Source organism: Cornus florida, unplaced genomic scaffold (genome assembly GCF_030987335.1).
Source record: "Cornus florida cultivar Cherokee Brave unplaced genomic scaffold, ASM3098733v1 CherokeeBrave_3.0.0_Hap2_Chr06, whole genome shotgun sequence".
In the NCBI taxonomy this organism is placed as follows: domain Eukaryota; kingdom Viridiplantae; phylum Streptophyta; class Magnoliopsida; order Cornales; family Cornaceae; genus Cornus; species Cornus florida.
In genome coordinates, this window is record NW_026775576.1 from 90,862,394 (window position 1) to 90,878,692 (window position 16,299).

At 37.0% G+C, this 16,299-nt stretch overlaps 1 protein-coding gene across 1 annotated transcript; it reads left to right on the forward strand.

The window, feature by feature from the left end:
- Positions 1 to 4,511: 4,511 nt before the first annotated feature.
- LOC132314572 (uncharacterized) lies at positions 4,512 to 5,183 on the forward strand. Its single transcript, XM_059813418.1, has 3 exons — positions 4,512 to 4,745; positions 4,795 to 4,861; positions 4,966 to 5,183. Exons 1-3 carry the CDS (start codon positions 4,512 to 4,514, stop codon positions 5,181 to 5,183), a joined length of 519 nt encoding a protein of 172 aa, XP_059669401.1.
- Positions 5,184 to 16,299: the final 11,116 nt, after the last annotated feature.

A 16,299-nucleotide genomic window follows, 5' to 3' on the forward strand; every position in this document is an offset into this window, starting at 1 on the left:
GAATTCTTCTAAGGGTACTTGGTACAAGGACCCTAATTATGAGGTATTCTCGGCAGAAGTTGGAGATGAATTAGAAGTTGACATTGCAGAAGTCAATATCAAAAAGCCATACATTTGTGAGGCATTGGTTAAACCTAAACCGACTACGGGGGGCAATTCATCATCAACATCAACATCGGCAACAAGGAAAGGTCCTGCCGATACCGGGAAAAGTTATTCTTTCGACTTGTCGAAAACAGATCAAATCTTTGATCACTTGATGGTCGATAAAATGATATCTTTGCCTAAAGGGCATAAGATTCCATCGGCAAGTGACTTAAAAGGAAAAAAGTATTGTAAGTATCATAACTCTTAGAACCATGCTACTAATGATTGTACTGTTCTATGAGGTATATTGCAGAAAGCTATTAATGAAGGTACTTTAAAAGTGGATACTAATCCATTTCCTACAATCACATCTAAAAATGTGATAAGCTTAGCCAAGCGAGAAAATGGCAGGAGGCTGAAAAGATATCTGGTTAGTTCTTTTCATTAACTGCGACACCTAAAAAGATGGCAGAATTGCAGAAGCAATTAAGGGAGGCTCAATTAGCCTTGATTGACCATGGTTGTTGCCCAAATTGTAAAGGAAATCAAAAGCCAAAGGAATATGTGCCAATGGAGGTTCAACCAAAGAAGAAAGGAATTCTTGAGAGGCTTATTTTCCCATTGAAGCCTGGGGAAGAGCCTCGGCAAGGTGGTCCCAGCAGCAGTCATTTGAAAGCGGGAAAGCAAACTCGACAAGTAGATATATCTAACCGATTTCATCCCCAAAATTGGCATCCCAATTTTAAGAGGCAGTCGCCGGTTCTGTCAGAAATTTAGGTACAGAAAAGAGCCGATTCATATAGAGTATGAACTGTGAAACCAAAGACAGACTCAACTGAAGATAGGTGGACTCGAGTTAATCATCTAAAATTCCCTAAAGCTCAACAATATCAGAATGAGGGCCTAACTCGATCTCAGAAGCGTAGGGAACAAAGGAGAAGGGTTGAGGAAAAAAAGAAAGCTGAGGGAGTAAGCAAAGTAGTGCAAGCTGAGGAAATCGGCATTCCAAATAAAGATGAACCGGATGAGGAGCATCAACCGATGTGGCCCAGATGCAACAATGAGTTCAGAATTCAGTTTGGCAGTTTCCCAGATGAGATGTCATGTAACATGGCATTTGTATTACCAGCAATGTTCCAGGCTCCATCAGCATCAAATGCAAATACTGAGAAGAATGAGAAGGAAACTCAACCAGTTCAGAATTTATCAATTCTTTCTTCAGAATCGGCAAAGAAAGTGGTTTTTGAAAAAACTTTGTTAGCAATAACTCAATAACTCAGGCCTTTGTATATTAAGGTATGGGTAGAAGGTCAACCTATTAATCGAGTCTTGGTAGACAATGGCTCGGTTCTGAATGTTATTCTAGCAAACACATTGAAGAAACTTGACAAGAGTATGGAAAATGTTATTCCTACTGATGTAGCAATTTGTGGTTTTAACGGAGGCTCTACTACCACTAAAGGGATCCTTCCCTTAGAAGTAGAAGTTGGAGGTAGGACATCTTTTGCGGTATTCTTTATTATTGAATCCACGACTTCCTATAATTTGTTATTAGGCCATGACTGGATTTATCCAAATATGTGCATCTCATCATCATTACACCAAATGCTGATTTTTTGGGATGGAGATAAGGTGAAAATAGTAAATGCCGACGATAAGCCATTTGTGGCAAAATGTACTCAGCAGATGCTGTTTTGTATGACGAAGAATGTGTTCCTATTCGATTTGTGTGAACAGGAGCCGATGGAAGACCAACCTCGGCAACCATGAGAGGAAGTCTTGCCGATCGTGAAATCGGCGAGTTGCAGCAGGAAAATTCCAGGCCGAAGGTAGAACTCCCTCGGCTTGCTATAATTGAAGAAGTTATTGATGGAAGCAAAACTTGAAAGGGAAACAGCTTGGTAGCTGGCCTTTAGGGCCGCTTGCATTAGGTTACAAGCATATATAGCCGAAAAACGGCTAGAAAAAGAAGCAATAATAGAGCCAGGACCATCGATTAATCTTACTGAGGTTGATCAGTTCAATAATGAAAAGTTGGATGCAATTCAGTTAGAAGACTTGGAATTGGCACCAGCTAAGCTCGATGATCTTAAAGCAAAAACTCAGGATCCATTAAAGGAGGTGAATTTAGGCATTGACGTAGAGCCTAGACCAACTTATATCAGTGCACTGTTAGAACCAGAATTTTAAGCCGAGGTTATCGGCATGTTGAAGCAATACAGTGACTGTTTTGCTTGGAATTATGAGGAAATGCTAGGTTTACCTAGAGATTTGGTGGAATATTGGCTGCCCATTAAAGATGGCTACAAGCTATATAAACAGCCACCTCGTCGAATGTCTTAAGAGGTGGTAGATAAAGTCATAGTGGAAATCGAACGATTGTTGGATGCTAGCCTCATTCGAACTACAAGGTATATTGAATGGTTATCAAATGTAGTCCCTGTTATCAAGAAGAATGGAAAATTATGTATATGTGTTGATTTTCGAAACATAAACCTGGCAACTCCAAAAGACGAGTATCCAATGCCGATAGCCGATCAGCTAATTGATGCGGCTGCAAAGCACCAAATTATGTCTTTTATAGATGGACACTCAGGCTATAATCAGATTTATATAGTCGAGGAAGATATTCCAAAGATAGCTTTTAAGTGTCCCGGATCGATTGGAACTTTTGAATGGGTGGTAATGTCTTTTGGGTTGAGGAATGCTGGTGCCACATATCAGTGGGCCATGAATTCTATTTTTCATGATATGCTCGGCAAGTTTATGAAGGTGTATATTGATAATGTAGTGGTAAAATCAGCAACAAAAAAGGAGCACTTGGTTCATCTCAAAGCATCCTTTGAGAGGATGAGGGCTCATAAGCTAAAAATGAACCCAATAAAGTGTGCCTTTGGAGTATCGGCAGGAAACTTTTTGGGTTTCTTGGTTCATCAAAGGGGTATAGAGATCAATAGGAATAAAGTTAAGGCAATTATTGATGCCAGTGCGCCGAGAAGCAAGAAATAATTACAGAGGTTACTTGGGCAAGTGAACTATCTTAGGAGATTTATTGCCAATACAGCTAGGAAATTACATGTGTTTTCCCTGCTACTCAAGTTGAAGCTGATGGAAGAATTCAAATGGGATGATACACATCAAAGGGCATTTGACCAGATTAAGAAATACTTGTCCAGTCCTTCTGTCATGATGCCACCAAGGAAAAAATGGCCGATGAAGTTATATTTATCAGTTGCTGAAGAATCCATTGGAGCTATATTAGCACAAGAGAATGAAGCAGGAAATGAGCAAGCAATATATTATCTCAGCCGAGTTTTAACTCCAGTCGAGTGTAGATATACACCGATTGAGAAATTATGTTTGGCTTTGTATTTTGCAACAATGAAATTTAGAGTCTATATGTTGCCTGTTTTGGTTTATATTGTTTGTCAAACCGATCTTATAAAGTATATGCTATCAAGGCAATTAATCATAGGCTGGATTGACAAGTGGGCTGGCACTAATGGAATTCAACTTTGCCTATGTTCCACAAAAGGCAATTAAGGGAAGAGCATTGACAGATTTTCTTGCTGATCATCCCTTGCCTGAAATTGAGTCACAAGTATTTGATGAGCTTGACTCGGCAGCCATATTCATGACCCCTTGGACTTTAATGTTTGATGGGTCGAGTACCAGTGAAGGGTCAGGAGCTGGCATTGTGCTAATATCCCCAACAGGGAATCAAATTTCGTTTTCTTTCTTTTTGGATTTCAGGTGCTCAAATAATCAAGCCGAGTATGAAGCATTGATCATCGGCTTGGAAATTCTCCTAGAAATGGCAGTCAAAGACGTCTACATTGTAGTAGATTCGAGTATAGTGATTAATCAAATCTCAGAAGACTTTAGATACTTGAATTGGCAATTAAGACCATTCCATTCATTAGCAACCCAATTGGTGAACCAATTTTATAATGTGACTTTAGAATATAGACCAAGGGCCATGAATAAAATAGCTAATGATTTAGCACAGACTGCTTCAGGAGTCAGGATGCCGAGTGGTATAAAGGAAAGGATAATGAGGATTACACGCCAATCTCTTCCATTGGCTGAAGCAAGAAATCAAATTATGGAAGAAGTCTTTGCCACTGATGTTGCCAAGTTGGATGATGATGATTGGCGAATCCCTTACATCCTGTTCTTGCAACATCCAACTCCAGAAGTCGATCGAAGAATAAAAAGAAGTGCAGTCGATTATGTTCTTATGGATGGAGATCTTTATAGGAGATCGGCTGATGATGGATTATTATTTCAGTGTATTAGCAAGTTTGAAGGTTTAAAGATTATAACAGAAGTGCATGAAGGAATATGTGGAGCTCACCAAGCCGGAATCAAAAGGAGATGGTTGATACGCCGATAATTATTGGCCTGGAATGAGAAAAGATTATATGACCTATGCAAAGGGTTGTACAGATTATCAAAAGCACGGCCCAATGCAGTTGGTTCCAGCAATAGAGATGCAATTGTTGGTTAAACCGTGGCCTTTTAGAGGTTGGGCCATGGACTTAATCGGCAAGATTAATCCTCTATCTTCAAAGGGTCATCATTGGATAATTTTAGTTACCGATTATTTCACTAAATGGGTAGAAGCCGAGGAATATGTCTCATTAACTCATAACACGGTGATACAGTTTCTGAAGTGACATATCTTTCACCGATTTGGTTTACCAGAAACAATCGTTGTCGATAATGGATCTGTGTTTCGAGCAAATGAAGTATTATAACTCGGCCGTGATATGTAAGTAAAAATGGTAACTTCAACACCCTACTATGCTCAAGGGAATGGCCAAGCAGAGGCTTAAAATAAATTTGTTATTGAAATTATTGAAAAAATGATAAAAGATAAGCCAAGGCGTTGGCATGAAACCCTTTCAGAAGCTTTGTGGGCTTACAGAAATTCGAAGCGAACAAGTACAGGAACAACTCCTTATCGGTTTACATTTGGCCACAACGCTGTGTTGCAGATGGAGTTAAATGTAAAATCGGCAAGAGTAGCTTTACAACACAATCTTATACCTGCCGATTACAACGAAGCTATGCTTGCCGAGTTAGAAATTTAGATGAAGTCCAAAACTTGCTTTAGACCACCTTATGGTTCATAAAGCAAAAGTAATGAGGGCTTACAACAAAAGAATGAAGTTCAAGTCATTTGCAGAGAGTGATATGGTTTGGCAAACAATTCTTCCACCTAGGAAGGTGGATAGAGTTTATGGCAAGTGGTCACCTACTTGGAAGGGTCCATATTTGGTGTGATACCCCTCAGATTCGAGACACGGGTTGATCAGGCCCAGGCCCAAACCCGAGGGAATATCAAACAATTAATATTTAAATCGAACACAGAATACAAATTTGAATTAAAAATAAATACTAAAGCTGAAATGAACTCTAATTGACAATCCTCAAAATAAAGTTCTAAAAATTCAAACTCCAAAACCTCCAATTAAATAACAACTCTGGAATCCATCTAGTGGACCCCTAATAAAATCCTAACTGTAAAATGAAATAACTAAAGTACGATCCAAAGCTAATAAGTAAGCAGTCCTACGTAGTCGGTAAAATGGAAGTCTGTATCTGCTCTGCACGATCAAACTCTAACTTTGGAACTGACGAGCACCTGAAAAATAAAAGAGTGGGTCAGGCCCACATGCAAGTCCTGATCTATTACGATCCAAACAGGAATCCGATATGCAGATACATCTTAGATAGACTCAACAATATCTAAAGTAGTCTATATATGTATATATATTACACACTATAGGACGCTTACTAGTCTAATAGGTCTGTCTTAACCTGAATAGAGATACCATGCAAATCGCACATTACGTGGTCATGTGTACCTAGACCTACCAGGGAACAGCACTACTGTCCAGCTATCCATCATAGGCGATATACGCGTCTTAACCATGGTGATGAGACTCAAGCTCATACCATAGTACCATAACATAAATATAAAAAGTCCGTTCCAAGTGTGTCATTCAAAAGGTTTATTGACCTGACACCTAGTTATAAGTAGGACTTAACTTTTGTAGTTAATCCATCTTATTTGAATATAGGTAGGACTTAGTGTTTGAACTAATCCATCCCCAATATAGGTAGGTCTCAGTGTTTTGAACTGAGCCGTCCCTAATATGCCACCGTCCAAAACCGGTGCATAGACATCCATATAAGTAGGACTTAACTTTTTATAGTTAATCCAACTCATTCCAAAATAGGTAGGATTTAGTATTTTACTAATCCATCCCTAGTATACCACCGTCCCATACCGGTGCACATAATCCTCCAAACAACATAATTGTAAAGACAATAATTGCTATCTATTAACTATTATCCAGGATATGCATAAATACAGTTTAATACATATAACATGACATTAGGCATTCATTATAGAACCTAAACATCACATTCCAACCATTTAAATTGCTAATATGAGTCATACATTTAAATCCTCCATTTACCATAGTTGACCAAAAACAGTATAAATAGTTATCAACTGCATTCCAAAATAAGCACAAATACAATTTCACATGTGTAAAACTAAATCATGCATCCACTAACAGAGTTAGAATCTAAATCCCAGTCCTTTAAATTTGTAAAATAAGATTACACAATCTACCTCTCCAAACAGTACCATATTGGTGCAATGTATAACCGATTTAAACACCAGTTAACTCCATTTAAGCATACACATAATTAAATTACTATATGCCTAAATCACAGCTGAAAACATGATTCTCAATTTAAGATTTTGCAGAGAAATCAAAGTTTCAACTACAGTAAGCAACATAAGTTAATTCTCCAATCCTTCACCTACGAACTCTCTATTTAAGCTTAGATTAATCCTATCCTCAATATCTAAATGTAGGCTTACTTCTCAACAATTTTATAAGTCTTAAGCAGTGAATTACATTATTCAGTAGCACATAGACAGCCTTTGAAAAATCCAGTTTAGCCAAACAAACATCAAACATCAGTTTTACGCTTTAAACAAAAGAAAGAGAAGGCTCTGAAAGCAAAAGAGCCTTCTCTACTTCAAGGGAGCCTTCTCCATTTCAAGGAGAGCCTTCTCCATCTCAAGGAGAGCCTTCTCCACTTCAAGGAAAACGTAACAGTCTGCAATGCAATGTTCAATCCTTCACATACAGATCTTGGTTTAATCTTATGTTAATTTCATCCTCAATTTACAAGAGTAAAACATACTTCCTAACATTAATACAAGCTTTTAACAATGCATTACACCATTCGGTGACCTTTAAACAATTTTAGAAAACCCCGTTTCGCCAAACAGTCCCTAAAAATCTCATTTTCTGTGTGTTTTAAAAAAGAGCAGGCTCTCAAAATTGGGAGCCTGCTCTACTTTTCATCTAGAGCCAGCTCTAGCCTCTTAGAGCCAGCTCCACAACACCAAGAGCCAGCTCTCCCCTTTGGGAGCCGACTCTAAGAGGTTTGGGAGCCCTCTCTCCCTCCTCTTAGCAGCCTCTGTTCGTTTCATCTTCCTCCTCTCCGATTCCGATGATCACCAGACCTCTGTAGTAGTTTTTAATACATGTTTTAAAGTCCATCCAAATTCCATATTGGTCATAGAATAAGAATATACAACCAACACTTGAATTTAAACACAAGTTGTTACACAACGGCAGCAAAGTTTCAAGTTAAAATTTTAAAGCAACTAAGAACAAATTTATTTCATGAATTTAAATACAGATTAAACATGCATAACAGATGTAATTAAGCCTTAGTTTAATCCCTGGAGTCTTTCTAAGCATGCACAGAACACAGATTAAAGGGATATAATAGAACAGAACTTGCCTTTGAGTTTCAGATTTGAAACTCTAATTCCATAGTTTCTGAATGCTACGTTAGTGTCTTATACTGAAGGTTTACTCCTTCGGTGCTTTGGTTCCACCCAGAAACAACCCTGTTCCTTCCTCCTTCAACTGCTTTGTTAAGCACCCAAGGTCACTCTATGTTTCCTCCTCTATATCTCTCTGCATTTCACTCCGGGAATAAGGTTTGTTTCAACCCTAGACAGAACGTATACATGTATATATATAGACCTATAAACCCTCAACCCTAATTCTAATTGTAATCCAAGAATGAAACTGATACCATAATTAATTTAATACTAAGTCGGCTACACATTGAAACCTAAAACCCTAAGTCACGATACACAACGTAAATAAACAGTTATCAATTTAACTAATTAATTAAAATAAGTAATATTATTAATAATTTAGCAAATAATAGCAGTAATAAAACAAATAAAATCCAACTAATTAATTAATGAAGCCAATTAAACAATCACAGAAAATAAACAATTAACACAATTAAATAAGCATTAAATAATTAACCAATTACGCAGATAATCACAAAACAAAGCAAATAAATAAAATAACAAATAAAAATACAATAAAAGAAAAATGAAAATGCCGAGACTATCCTTTTAAAATTAGAGGTATTATATTTGGTTCATCAAGTATTGCATAGAGGCGCTAACAGGTTAAAAGATCTAGATGGTGAAATCCATGAGAGACCAATAAATGGAAGATACCTTAAAAAATATAAGCCAACTATTTTTGAACTCATGGAAGAAAAGAAAATTCCAGTAAGTCAAGATAGTGTGGATTGTATTTTATGCAAGTTGTGTAAAGATAAAATTTGCTTCTGTGATAAATAAATAGTTGCATCAATATATTACTTCCCAAAAGATGCAAATTGTTCGAAAACCACATTACAGATCCATAATAGTTGTCATGAGATAATAAAAGTTCAAGGTTAGTTAAAGTTCTGATGAAATTTTTCAAATTGGGCTTTGAAACTTGCCCATGATACTCTGGTTTGATCGAGCTTCGTTTCTGCTTGCTTCTTGGACTGCTTCAACTTTGGCATTTGAGTCTAGAGTGCTTTGAACTTGGGGGCAGCAACTTCTGCTTCTTTTTTTAGTTTTGCCACTTTATTGCTGAGTTGGGATTTGTCTTTTTGAAGCTAAGCTAGTTGTGCCTGAAGCTTTTTCTCCCTTGCATCCAGTTCAGCAGTTTCTCTCTTCAATGACAAATGCAATTCTTTTCCATTCTTTAAAGATTGAGCAGACAGTTCTTTCTCTTGGGTTTGAGCAGCACAATGGTTGAGAGCTTGAGTAGACTCGGCACAAGCAGTAATCATGGAGGGGACTTAGAGTTGGAAGTTTTTGAAAAAGGTCTGGTCCTCCAGGGAGAAGCTAGGGTAGCTACTCAGAAAGGACAGGGTCTCGGTAAGGTCTTCCTTGAAGGAGGGGATAGGACAAATCTTGTTGAAGCATATGGAGTAGTATCTGTACAGTTTTAATTACTTCCAAGGGAGTTTCAAAAGTTTTTTCAGGTGGGATCTCAAAAGACGCAGGATCTGGTGAGTTGAACACAGAATCGAATAGCGAATCAAGGGCTGCGAAAAGAGAACTAGGGTTGATACTGACAGGAATGGTTGGAGTAGCCGAGTCTTTTTGTACCTGAGATATGTTGGGTTAATTACAGTTGTTACAAGTTTACAAGAACAGGTTATAAAAGTCATAACTTACTTCATCGGAATCTCCAATTTGTTCATTAATTGAAGTGAATGGGGATTTTTGCTTTTTCCCTACTGATAACTCAAATTTTTCTTCTTCATCAACATGGTCTGTAGAAATTTCTTGAATTGATTGTTGGTCTGAAGAGAGTTGAGTTTTCTGAAAATAGTGCCGATTTAGTTATATTATAGAAAAAAAAAAGGTAATATGTGAAATCAAGCAAAGAAGGGAAGTACATTGGGAGAGAGAGTCAGCAGCAGGTTTCTTTTTCTTAGATATGACCTTATCATCATCAACTTCATCATCATCGATCAATTGAAAGTTTCTTTTGGCTCTTGCTTTTTGAGTACGTTTCCTTCCTATAGTCTTCCTTCTTGTTGTTTTCTGAAAATGAAGGATTAGTAAAAAAAACAGTATGCGTTAAAGTAAATATGTTGTTCAGTTGCAGGTATTACCTTAGTAGCTGAAAATGGAGGTATACTTTGGAGAGGGGCATAGAAATTAACATGGGTCTCCTCAGACTTGGTTGGTATGGATTTGTCTGGTGTATTGGAATGTGTGCTTGAATTTATGATTAGTAAGCGTATAAACAAAATAGAAGTTTATATGGAAAGGACGAAGATGTAAAACTTACTCTACCGAGAGCGAGATCTGGTCCTACCTGCAGGGGCTATAAAAGGAGGACGAGTTGGTGCCACATTTGTGGTATTCTCTGGTTTAGGAGCAAGTGAAAGGGCAATAGGTTCAATGGAATCCAAACCTTAAAAATTAAGGGAAATGATCTTGTAGGAGCCAAGAAGATTGCACACAAGTTAACTGGAATCCACGGTCCTGGTAAAAGTGATATAGGATGCCCACCAATTCTCAAAGTTTAGGTCAGTACGCGGTTCTTCTAGGAAGGGTTTATACTGAAACCCTTGAAGGAGTTGATTGAATCGATTAAACACATCTTGAACTTGTTCACTGTTTGAAAGCTTCACTCGCCGATGATAGTTCTTGTTATAAGAAAAATGGGGAGGTACTGGGATCATTTGGGTTAGTCCAAATTGCCAGGTTAACTGGGCTGGGTTATGTAATACCCCTAATTTTCAAAAGGATAGTCTCGGTATTTTCATTAATTGTTTTTTTTTTCATTAATTATTTTCTTTAATGTTTTAATTGGTTTAATTGTAATTAGTTGTTTGGTTGACCTGTTTATTGACTTTAATTATTTAATTGTTTTACTTAGTTTAATTTTGTTTGCTTAATTGTGTTCTTTGATTTTTTTGTTAATTATTTTATTTAGTTTTTTGTTAATTGGTAATTAAAATAAATAAATTAAAATAAATTAAAGTTACTTGTTTTCCTAAATTCACGTTACAGTAGGATTGGTGGTAAGTAGCCGATATGTTTTTCTTTTTTACTTAGATGGTGTTATGGGCCGATTAGGTTTCACATTAGGGTTTCAATTAGCTTTAGGTTTTGTGTAACCTTATAAATAGATGTAATAATGTTGTACTAAGGTTTTTTTTTTTAAAAAAAAAAACAAAACCCAAAACACGTCTGTGGAAATAGAGAGGAGGAACAGAGGAAGTTTGCCGTAGGAATCGTCGGAGATCGTAGAAGACAACGTGGAGATTTTTAACAAAAATCTCAAAAGGCAAGTTTTATCCTTACTCTCTCCCTTAGGCTTCGTGTTCTTTGCATTCCTAAACTGTTCCAGGATTAATTGTAACTTAAAAAGTTTCTCTGTTCGTGCTAAAGTTTGATACACACCAGTATGTGTTGCATGGTTGTTAAACTGTTTAAACTTGATAGTTGTGTGCATAATTATTGGATTAAATTCATGATTAATAATGGTATAAGGACTCAAACACGGACTGGGAACACACTGGGGTTAGGTTACAGGATTTGGAAGTCATAACGGTGAGGTGTAGAGGCTGCAGAGTTCATCGGGGAAGGGAACGACGAAGCAAAGAGGGAGGGAGCCGGCTCCCCTTAGAGTGGAGGCGGCTCCAAGAAATTGGAGCCGGCTCCAAGGTTTAAAGGAGGTGGCTCCAATTTTTGGAGACATCTCCTTGCTCAGTTTTTGTAATTTTCTTCGTTTCAAGTCAGTTTTGCATGCAATGGTTGATTTTGGTGCTTTCAATAGAGTGCAGAATTGAATGTGGAAGGTCTAAGTAATGTATAGAGATAAATTAAAGCTTCAGAAGTGGTGTTAACTAAGTCTACTTGCGTAGAAAAGTTTGGACAGTAGGGTTCTAAACAGGCAGTTCCATAGTGTTAAGTTCTGTGAGTACACTGTGTTTAATTCTGAAATCTTTTGAGACGAATGATATAATTGGAACGTGGTTAATTCTATATCATGAGTATGTATCTGAACTACACTTGTTTAGAATGTGGTAGTGTTGAAGAATAATAATTTCTCAAATTAACATTAATAGGATTTTGTAGGACAACCTAAACTAAGTAGGTATATTTACCTACTGTGGTTCTGTCTTGATGCTTGCATTAATACTATTAGTATCAATTGTTGGAGGAATGGACTTTGTTAACGGTTATCTTAAATGTTTGTAATATCAAATGCTGGATATTGAATGATAATTTAAAATAATCTTATCATTATATCTGATTGAATGGAACAACCTAAACTGAGTAAGTTTGTGTATATACAATGACTACGATTCTTAATGCTTACATTATGTCTGTTAGTATCAATGTTGGATATAAAACTGAATCTGTTTATGTATATATCTGATTCTTTTTGTTGATGCTTACACTATGCCTGTTAGTATCAGTAATGGAAATATGGATGTAGCTGATGTTTACTTTAATTGTTGATATTATCAATGACTGGATGATTGGATAGTATACACCGGTATGGGACGGTGGTATACTAGGGATGGTTTGGTTTTAAAATACAAAAACCTACCTATCCTGGAATAAGAATTGGATTAACTAAAAGTTAAGTCCTATTAATTGTAGTGTTATGGCAACGACTAGTTGAGCATAACTACTAGGATTCGGGATGGACTTTAAATATATTGTTATGGTACCTCGATATGAGCATGAGTCTCAGGATCGACGGTTAGGGAGCGTATATGCATTGGGATGCATAGCTGGATACGATGGTTAGTGATCGGTTGAGTCGATTACAATTATAAATCAACCTCCGCAATAGCACGAATCATTGTAAAATAAGGCTATTGGTCCGGTAAGTCGAACCACTGGGACTGCGCTAATCTATGGCAACCTAAGTGTCTAGAGTCTTTTTAGAATGATAGAGGTGTTCAAAGAAGATTTGTTGGTTGTCACTTAAGCTATGAAATTAAGGTGCATAAATTAAAAGTTTGCAAGAGTTTAAGGGAGATGAAATATAAGTAAAGAGGACTAGGGAAGTGAATCCGCCACCATTCCTATACACAAGCTAGATTAGAGCTAAATTGGGGGGAAAACAATATATATTATGGTCATGATACATAGCAACACTTGGTTGCTATAATATCCTCAAGAAGAGCATTAAATCTGAAGCAAGCATAATCCATCAAAGGTTAACATGTTTAGACTACCTAACTAAGGTGTAGCTTAACCACATTTACTTGAATGAAAGACTATCAAGCCCTAGACAAAATGATGAAGCACATGAAGGTAAGAAATAAGCATAAATCATCAAAGGTTTCACCTAAGCAATGATCTATCAAAGTTCTTATCAACATGCCATTAAAACAATTCCATGATCTCACTACCATTGTCACCATGAGAGTGCAAGCAATATGATTAAAAGAATAAACCATCTAAGATAGATAATTGACTCAACACTAATCATTTAAATACATGAAGATCCATTACAAAAGGCAAAATGCTCTAGACCATGAAAAGACCAAAGAATATACATTGTAATCCCCAAAATATAGCCTAAATTAGAACATGATTACAAGGGAGGGGCCTCATCACCTCCCTAGATGGAGGTTTAGTTACCCATGGGAGCTTTAGAAGAAGGAAAAAGCTTGGATGCAACCTCCATTTTCGAGCTCCCTTCCCTTGGCTTTAAGAACTCTATCCTTTTTCCCTCTTTCCCTCTCCAGAAATCTTGCAAAGATGAGATATCATATGGTTTATGTGGTTCTCCTCCTTTGTAGACATCCTCTCCCACCAAGCAAGGTTCAACTCCCCACCAAAAGACATCTCCAACCAACCCATAAAGATGGAAATCAGAAATGAGGGAAGCAAGGTGCAAGTGGGCTGAAGTGATGGATCTCGGAGAGCATTCTGCCCAAAGTTCGAGCGCTCAAAATAAGCACTTTGAGCGCTCAAAGTTCCATCAGTTTGCTCAGCTGCATTCTGCCCAAAGTTCGAGTGCTCGAAGTAAGCCCTTCGAGCGCTCGAAGTCAACTTACTCAGCTTTGAGATACTTTGGTAAAATGGCCATAACTTTCTGCTCCAAACTCCAAATGATGAAATGTTTGAAGATTTGGAAAGTTAATTCAAAGCTCTAAGTACATAATGTTTTAATAAAAGTCCATTTCTCAAGTTTGGTAGGTCTAAAATGAAGAGCAAAGTCGAACTTCACTGCTGCCAGGCTGTTCTGCGTACCTTTGGTAAAAATGACATAACTCTTTGCTCCAAACTCCAAATAAGGCAAACTTTATGTCTATGGAAATCTGACTCATAGCCCTTCATATTTCATGTTTTACTAAAGACCAAATTCGAACATACAAAAGGTCAGAATTGGAGCCCAAAGTCTGATGGAAAATGAACCGGCGCCCGCGCTGTTACAGCCTTGCACCAATTTACTACTTGTAACCTGAAATGATTTGGCTCAGCCCGAAGACGCAGCAATTTTTCCTAGAACTTTTTGTATAGAGCGTCATGAGTTCCATGGATCATTAATCTTGGCCAAAATGAAGGTCCCTGGCAACGACGTGCTTTAATTCTTTAAGAACTCGTCAAATCATCTCTTTTAACTCTCTTTGGGGAACCAACCTGAAAATAAACAAAAGCATGCAAATGAAGCTAATCTATATAAAATAATCAAATAATGGACTTAACTAATGCAAATAAGGGTGCTTGAATATGCAATATTCGGCGTTTATCACACCCCCAAACTTACATTTTGCTAGTTCCTTAGCAAAACTAGAATGAAAACACTTAATGAAATGACAACAAATCTCCTCTTTCGTGGGAGTGACGGTTGCATTTAGCATATGCAACAAGCCTTTTAAACCCCCAGGCATCCCTAGAGGACGAGTGAAGTCTCGTGAGGGTTTAACAGAAATATTACCAACAAACATCAAACATGGTGCATAAAGTTGCACAAAGTTCATCTTCAAACATGGAATACAGAGAACATTGGAGATGGAATCGTTATGAAGACTACCGTATGTATATGAGGCCTTGATATACAAAATGGAAAAACATCTTTCAATTCTCATGCATCAACATCATGGTCCATATAAATACTTCAATTGTCATATCTATAATAGAAATCAACTCTAGCTTCAGTGAAAGTGAACCGGATTCCCAACATGTGGCTTTTACCTTCTTTTTCCAATTTCATAACACAAGTCTTCAAATCATTGAATTTCCCTTTTGAATGAAGTCTCTAAGGCATGAATTTATTCACCATACAACTTTTTGTTGCTTTTCTTTTCTTTTCTTTTCTTCTTTTTTTATTTTATTTTTAGATGATACATATTATGGTCGTGCAATGCCGAAGTCCCTTAAGCTTTCTAACCAACCCATGTAACAAGTGTTAGGCCAGCAACTCCAAAACCTGAAGGCTTTAGGGTGCTAAGTGTAAGGACACTCCAAGGGCTTAATAACTTGAGTTGGAAAGGATACAAACTCCAACGAACCATATTTAATTATTTTTATTTCGTGAATGACCGTGCAATGCCTAAGTCCTTTAAGCTTTCTAACTAACCCATGTAGCAAGTGTTAGGCCAACAACTCCCAAACCAGATGGCTTTAGGGTGCTAAGTGTAAAAACACTTCTAAGGCTTAATAACTCGAGTTAGCAAGGCTACGAACTTAAACTGGCCATTATCCTTATCTAACTATATATATATATATATATATATATATATATTTTTCAATGCCAAAGATATCATTTCATTAGGGTCATCAATTCAAATCAACAAAGTCATGGTCAAGGTAAATCGAGTTGCATCCCTCACAATTAAGTTTCCGGTGTGCATATGTGAAGTGTGAAACATAGAAGAGAGTGATACTCGAAGATAGTCTAATTGAAGCATTTATACAAACCATTTTGAATCCACATGTTCATTTCAAATTTTCCTCATTTCATAACTATCATTTACCCCTATACACAAAATATTCAACACATGCTTCAATCTCCAACAAGTTCCAAGACTATAAAATCATTTCTTCCATTTTGTTTTTTTTTTTAAATTTTCAATTTTATACCAATCTATTTGAACAAAATAGCAAATCCAAACACTATACAATACACAATACCCCCAAACTTGAATGACACATTGTCCTCAATGTGTGAAGACAAAGATGTAAAAATAAAGAGCGTAGAGGGTAAAAGAACAATAATACCAAGTGGAGTGACGAAGGCAAAGGTTTCCATCTATGTGAATGCGCAACTGTTTCCCCCAAACTTGGACACAAAGACCTGTCAAAACACAACTAAT

What these genes read in the sequence shown, in the direction of transcription:
- LOC132314572 (XM_059813418.1), top strand. Translation starts at nt 4,512, where the DNA reads ATGACCTATGCAAAGGGTTGTACAGATTATCAAAAGCACGGCCCAATG. An exon ending in TCTCATTAACTCATAACACG is followed by an intron (nt 4,746 to 4,794) that starts GTGATACAGTTT and finishes TTGGTTTACCAG; the next exon opens with AAACAATCGTTGTCGATAAT. An exon ending in TTATAACTCGGCCGTGATAT is followed by an intron (nt 4,862 to 4,965) that starts GTAAGTAAAAAT and finishes AAATGATAAAAG; the next exon opens with ATAAGCCAAGGCGTTGGCAT.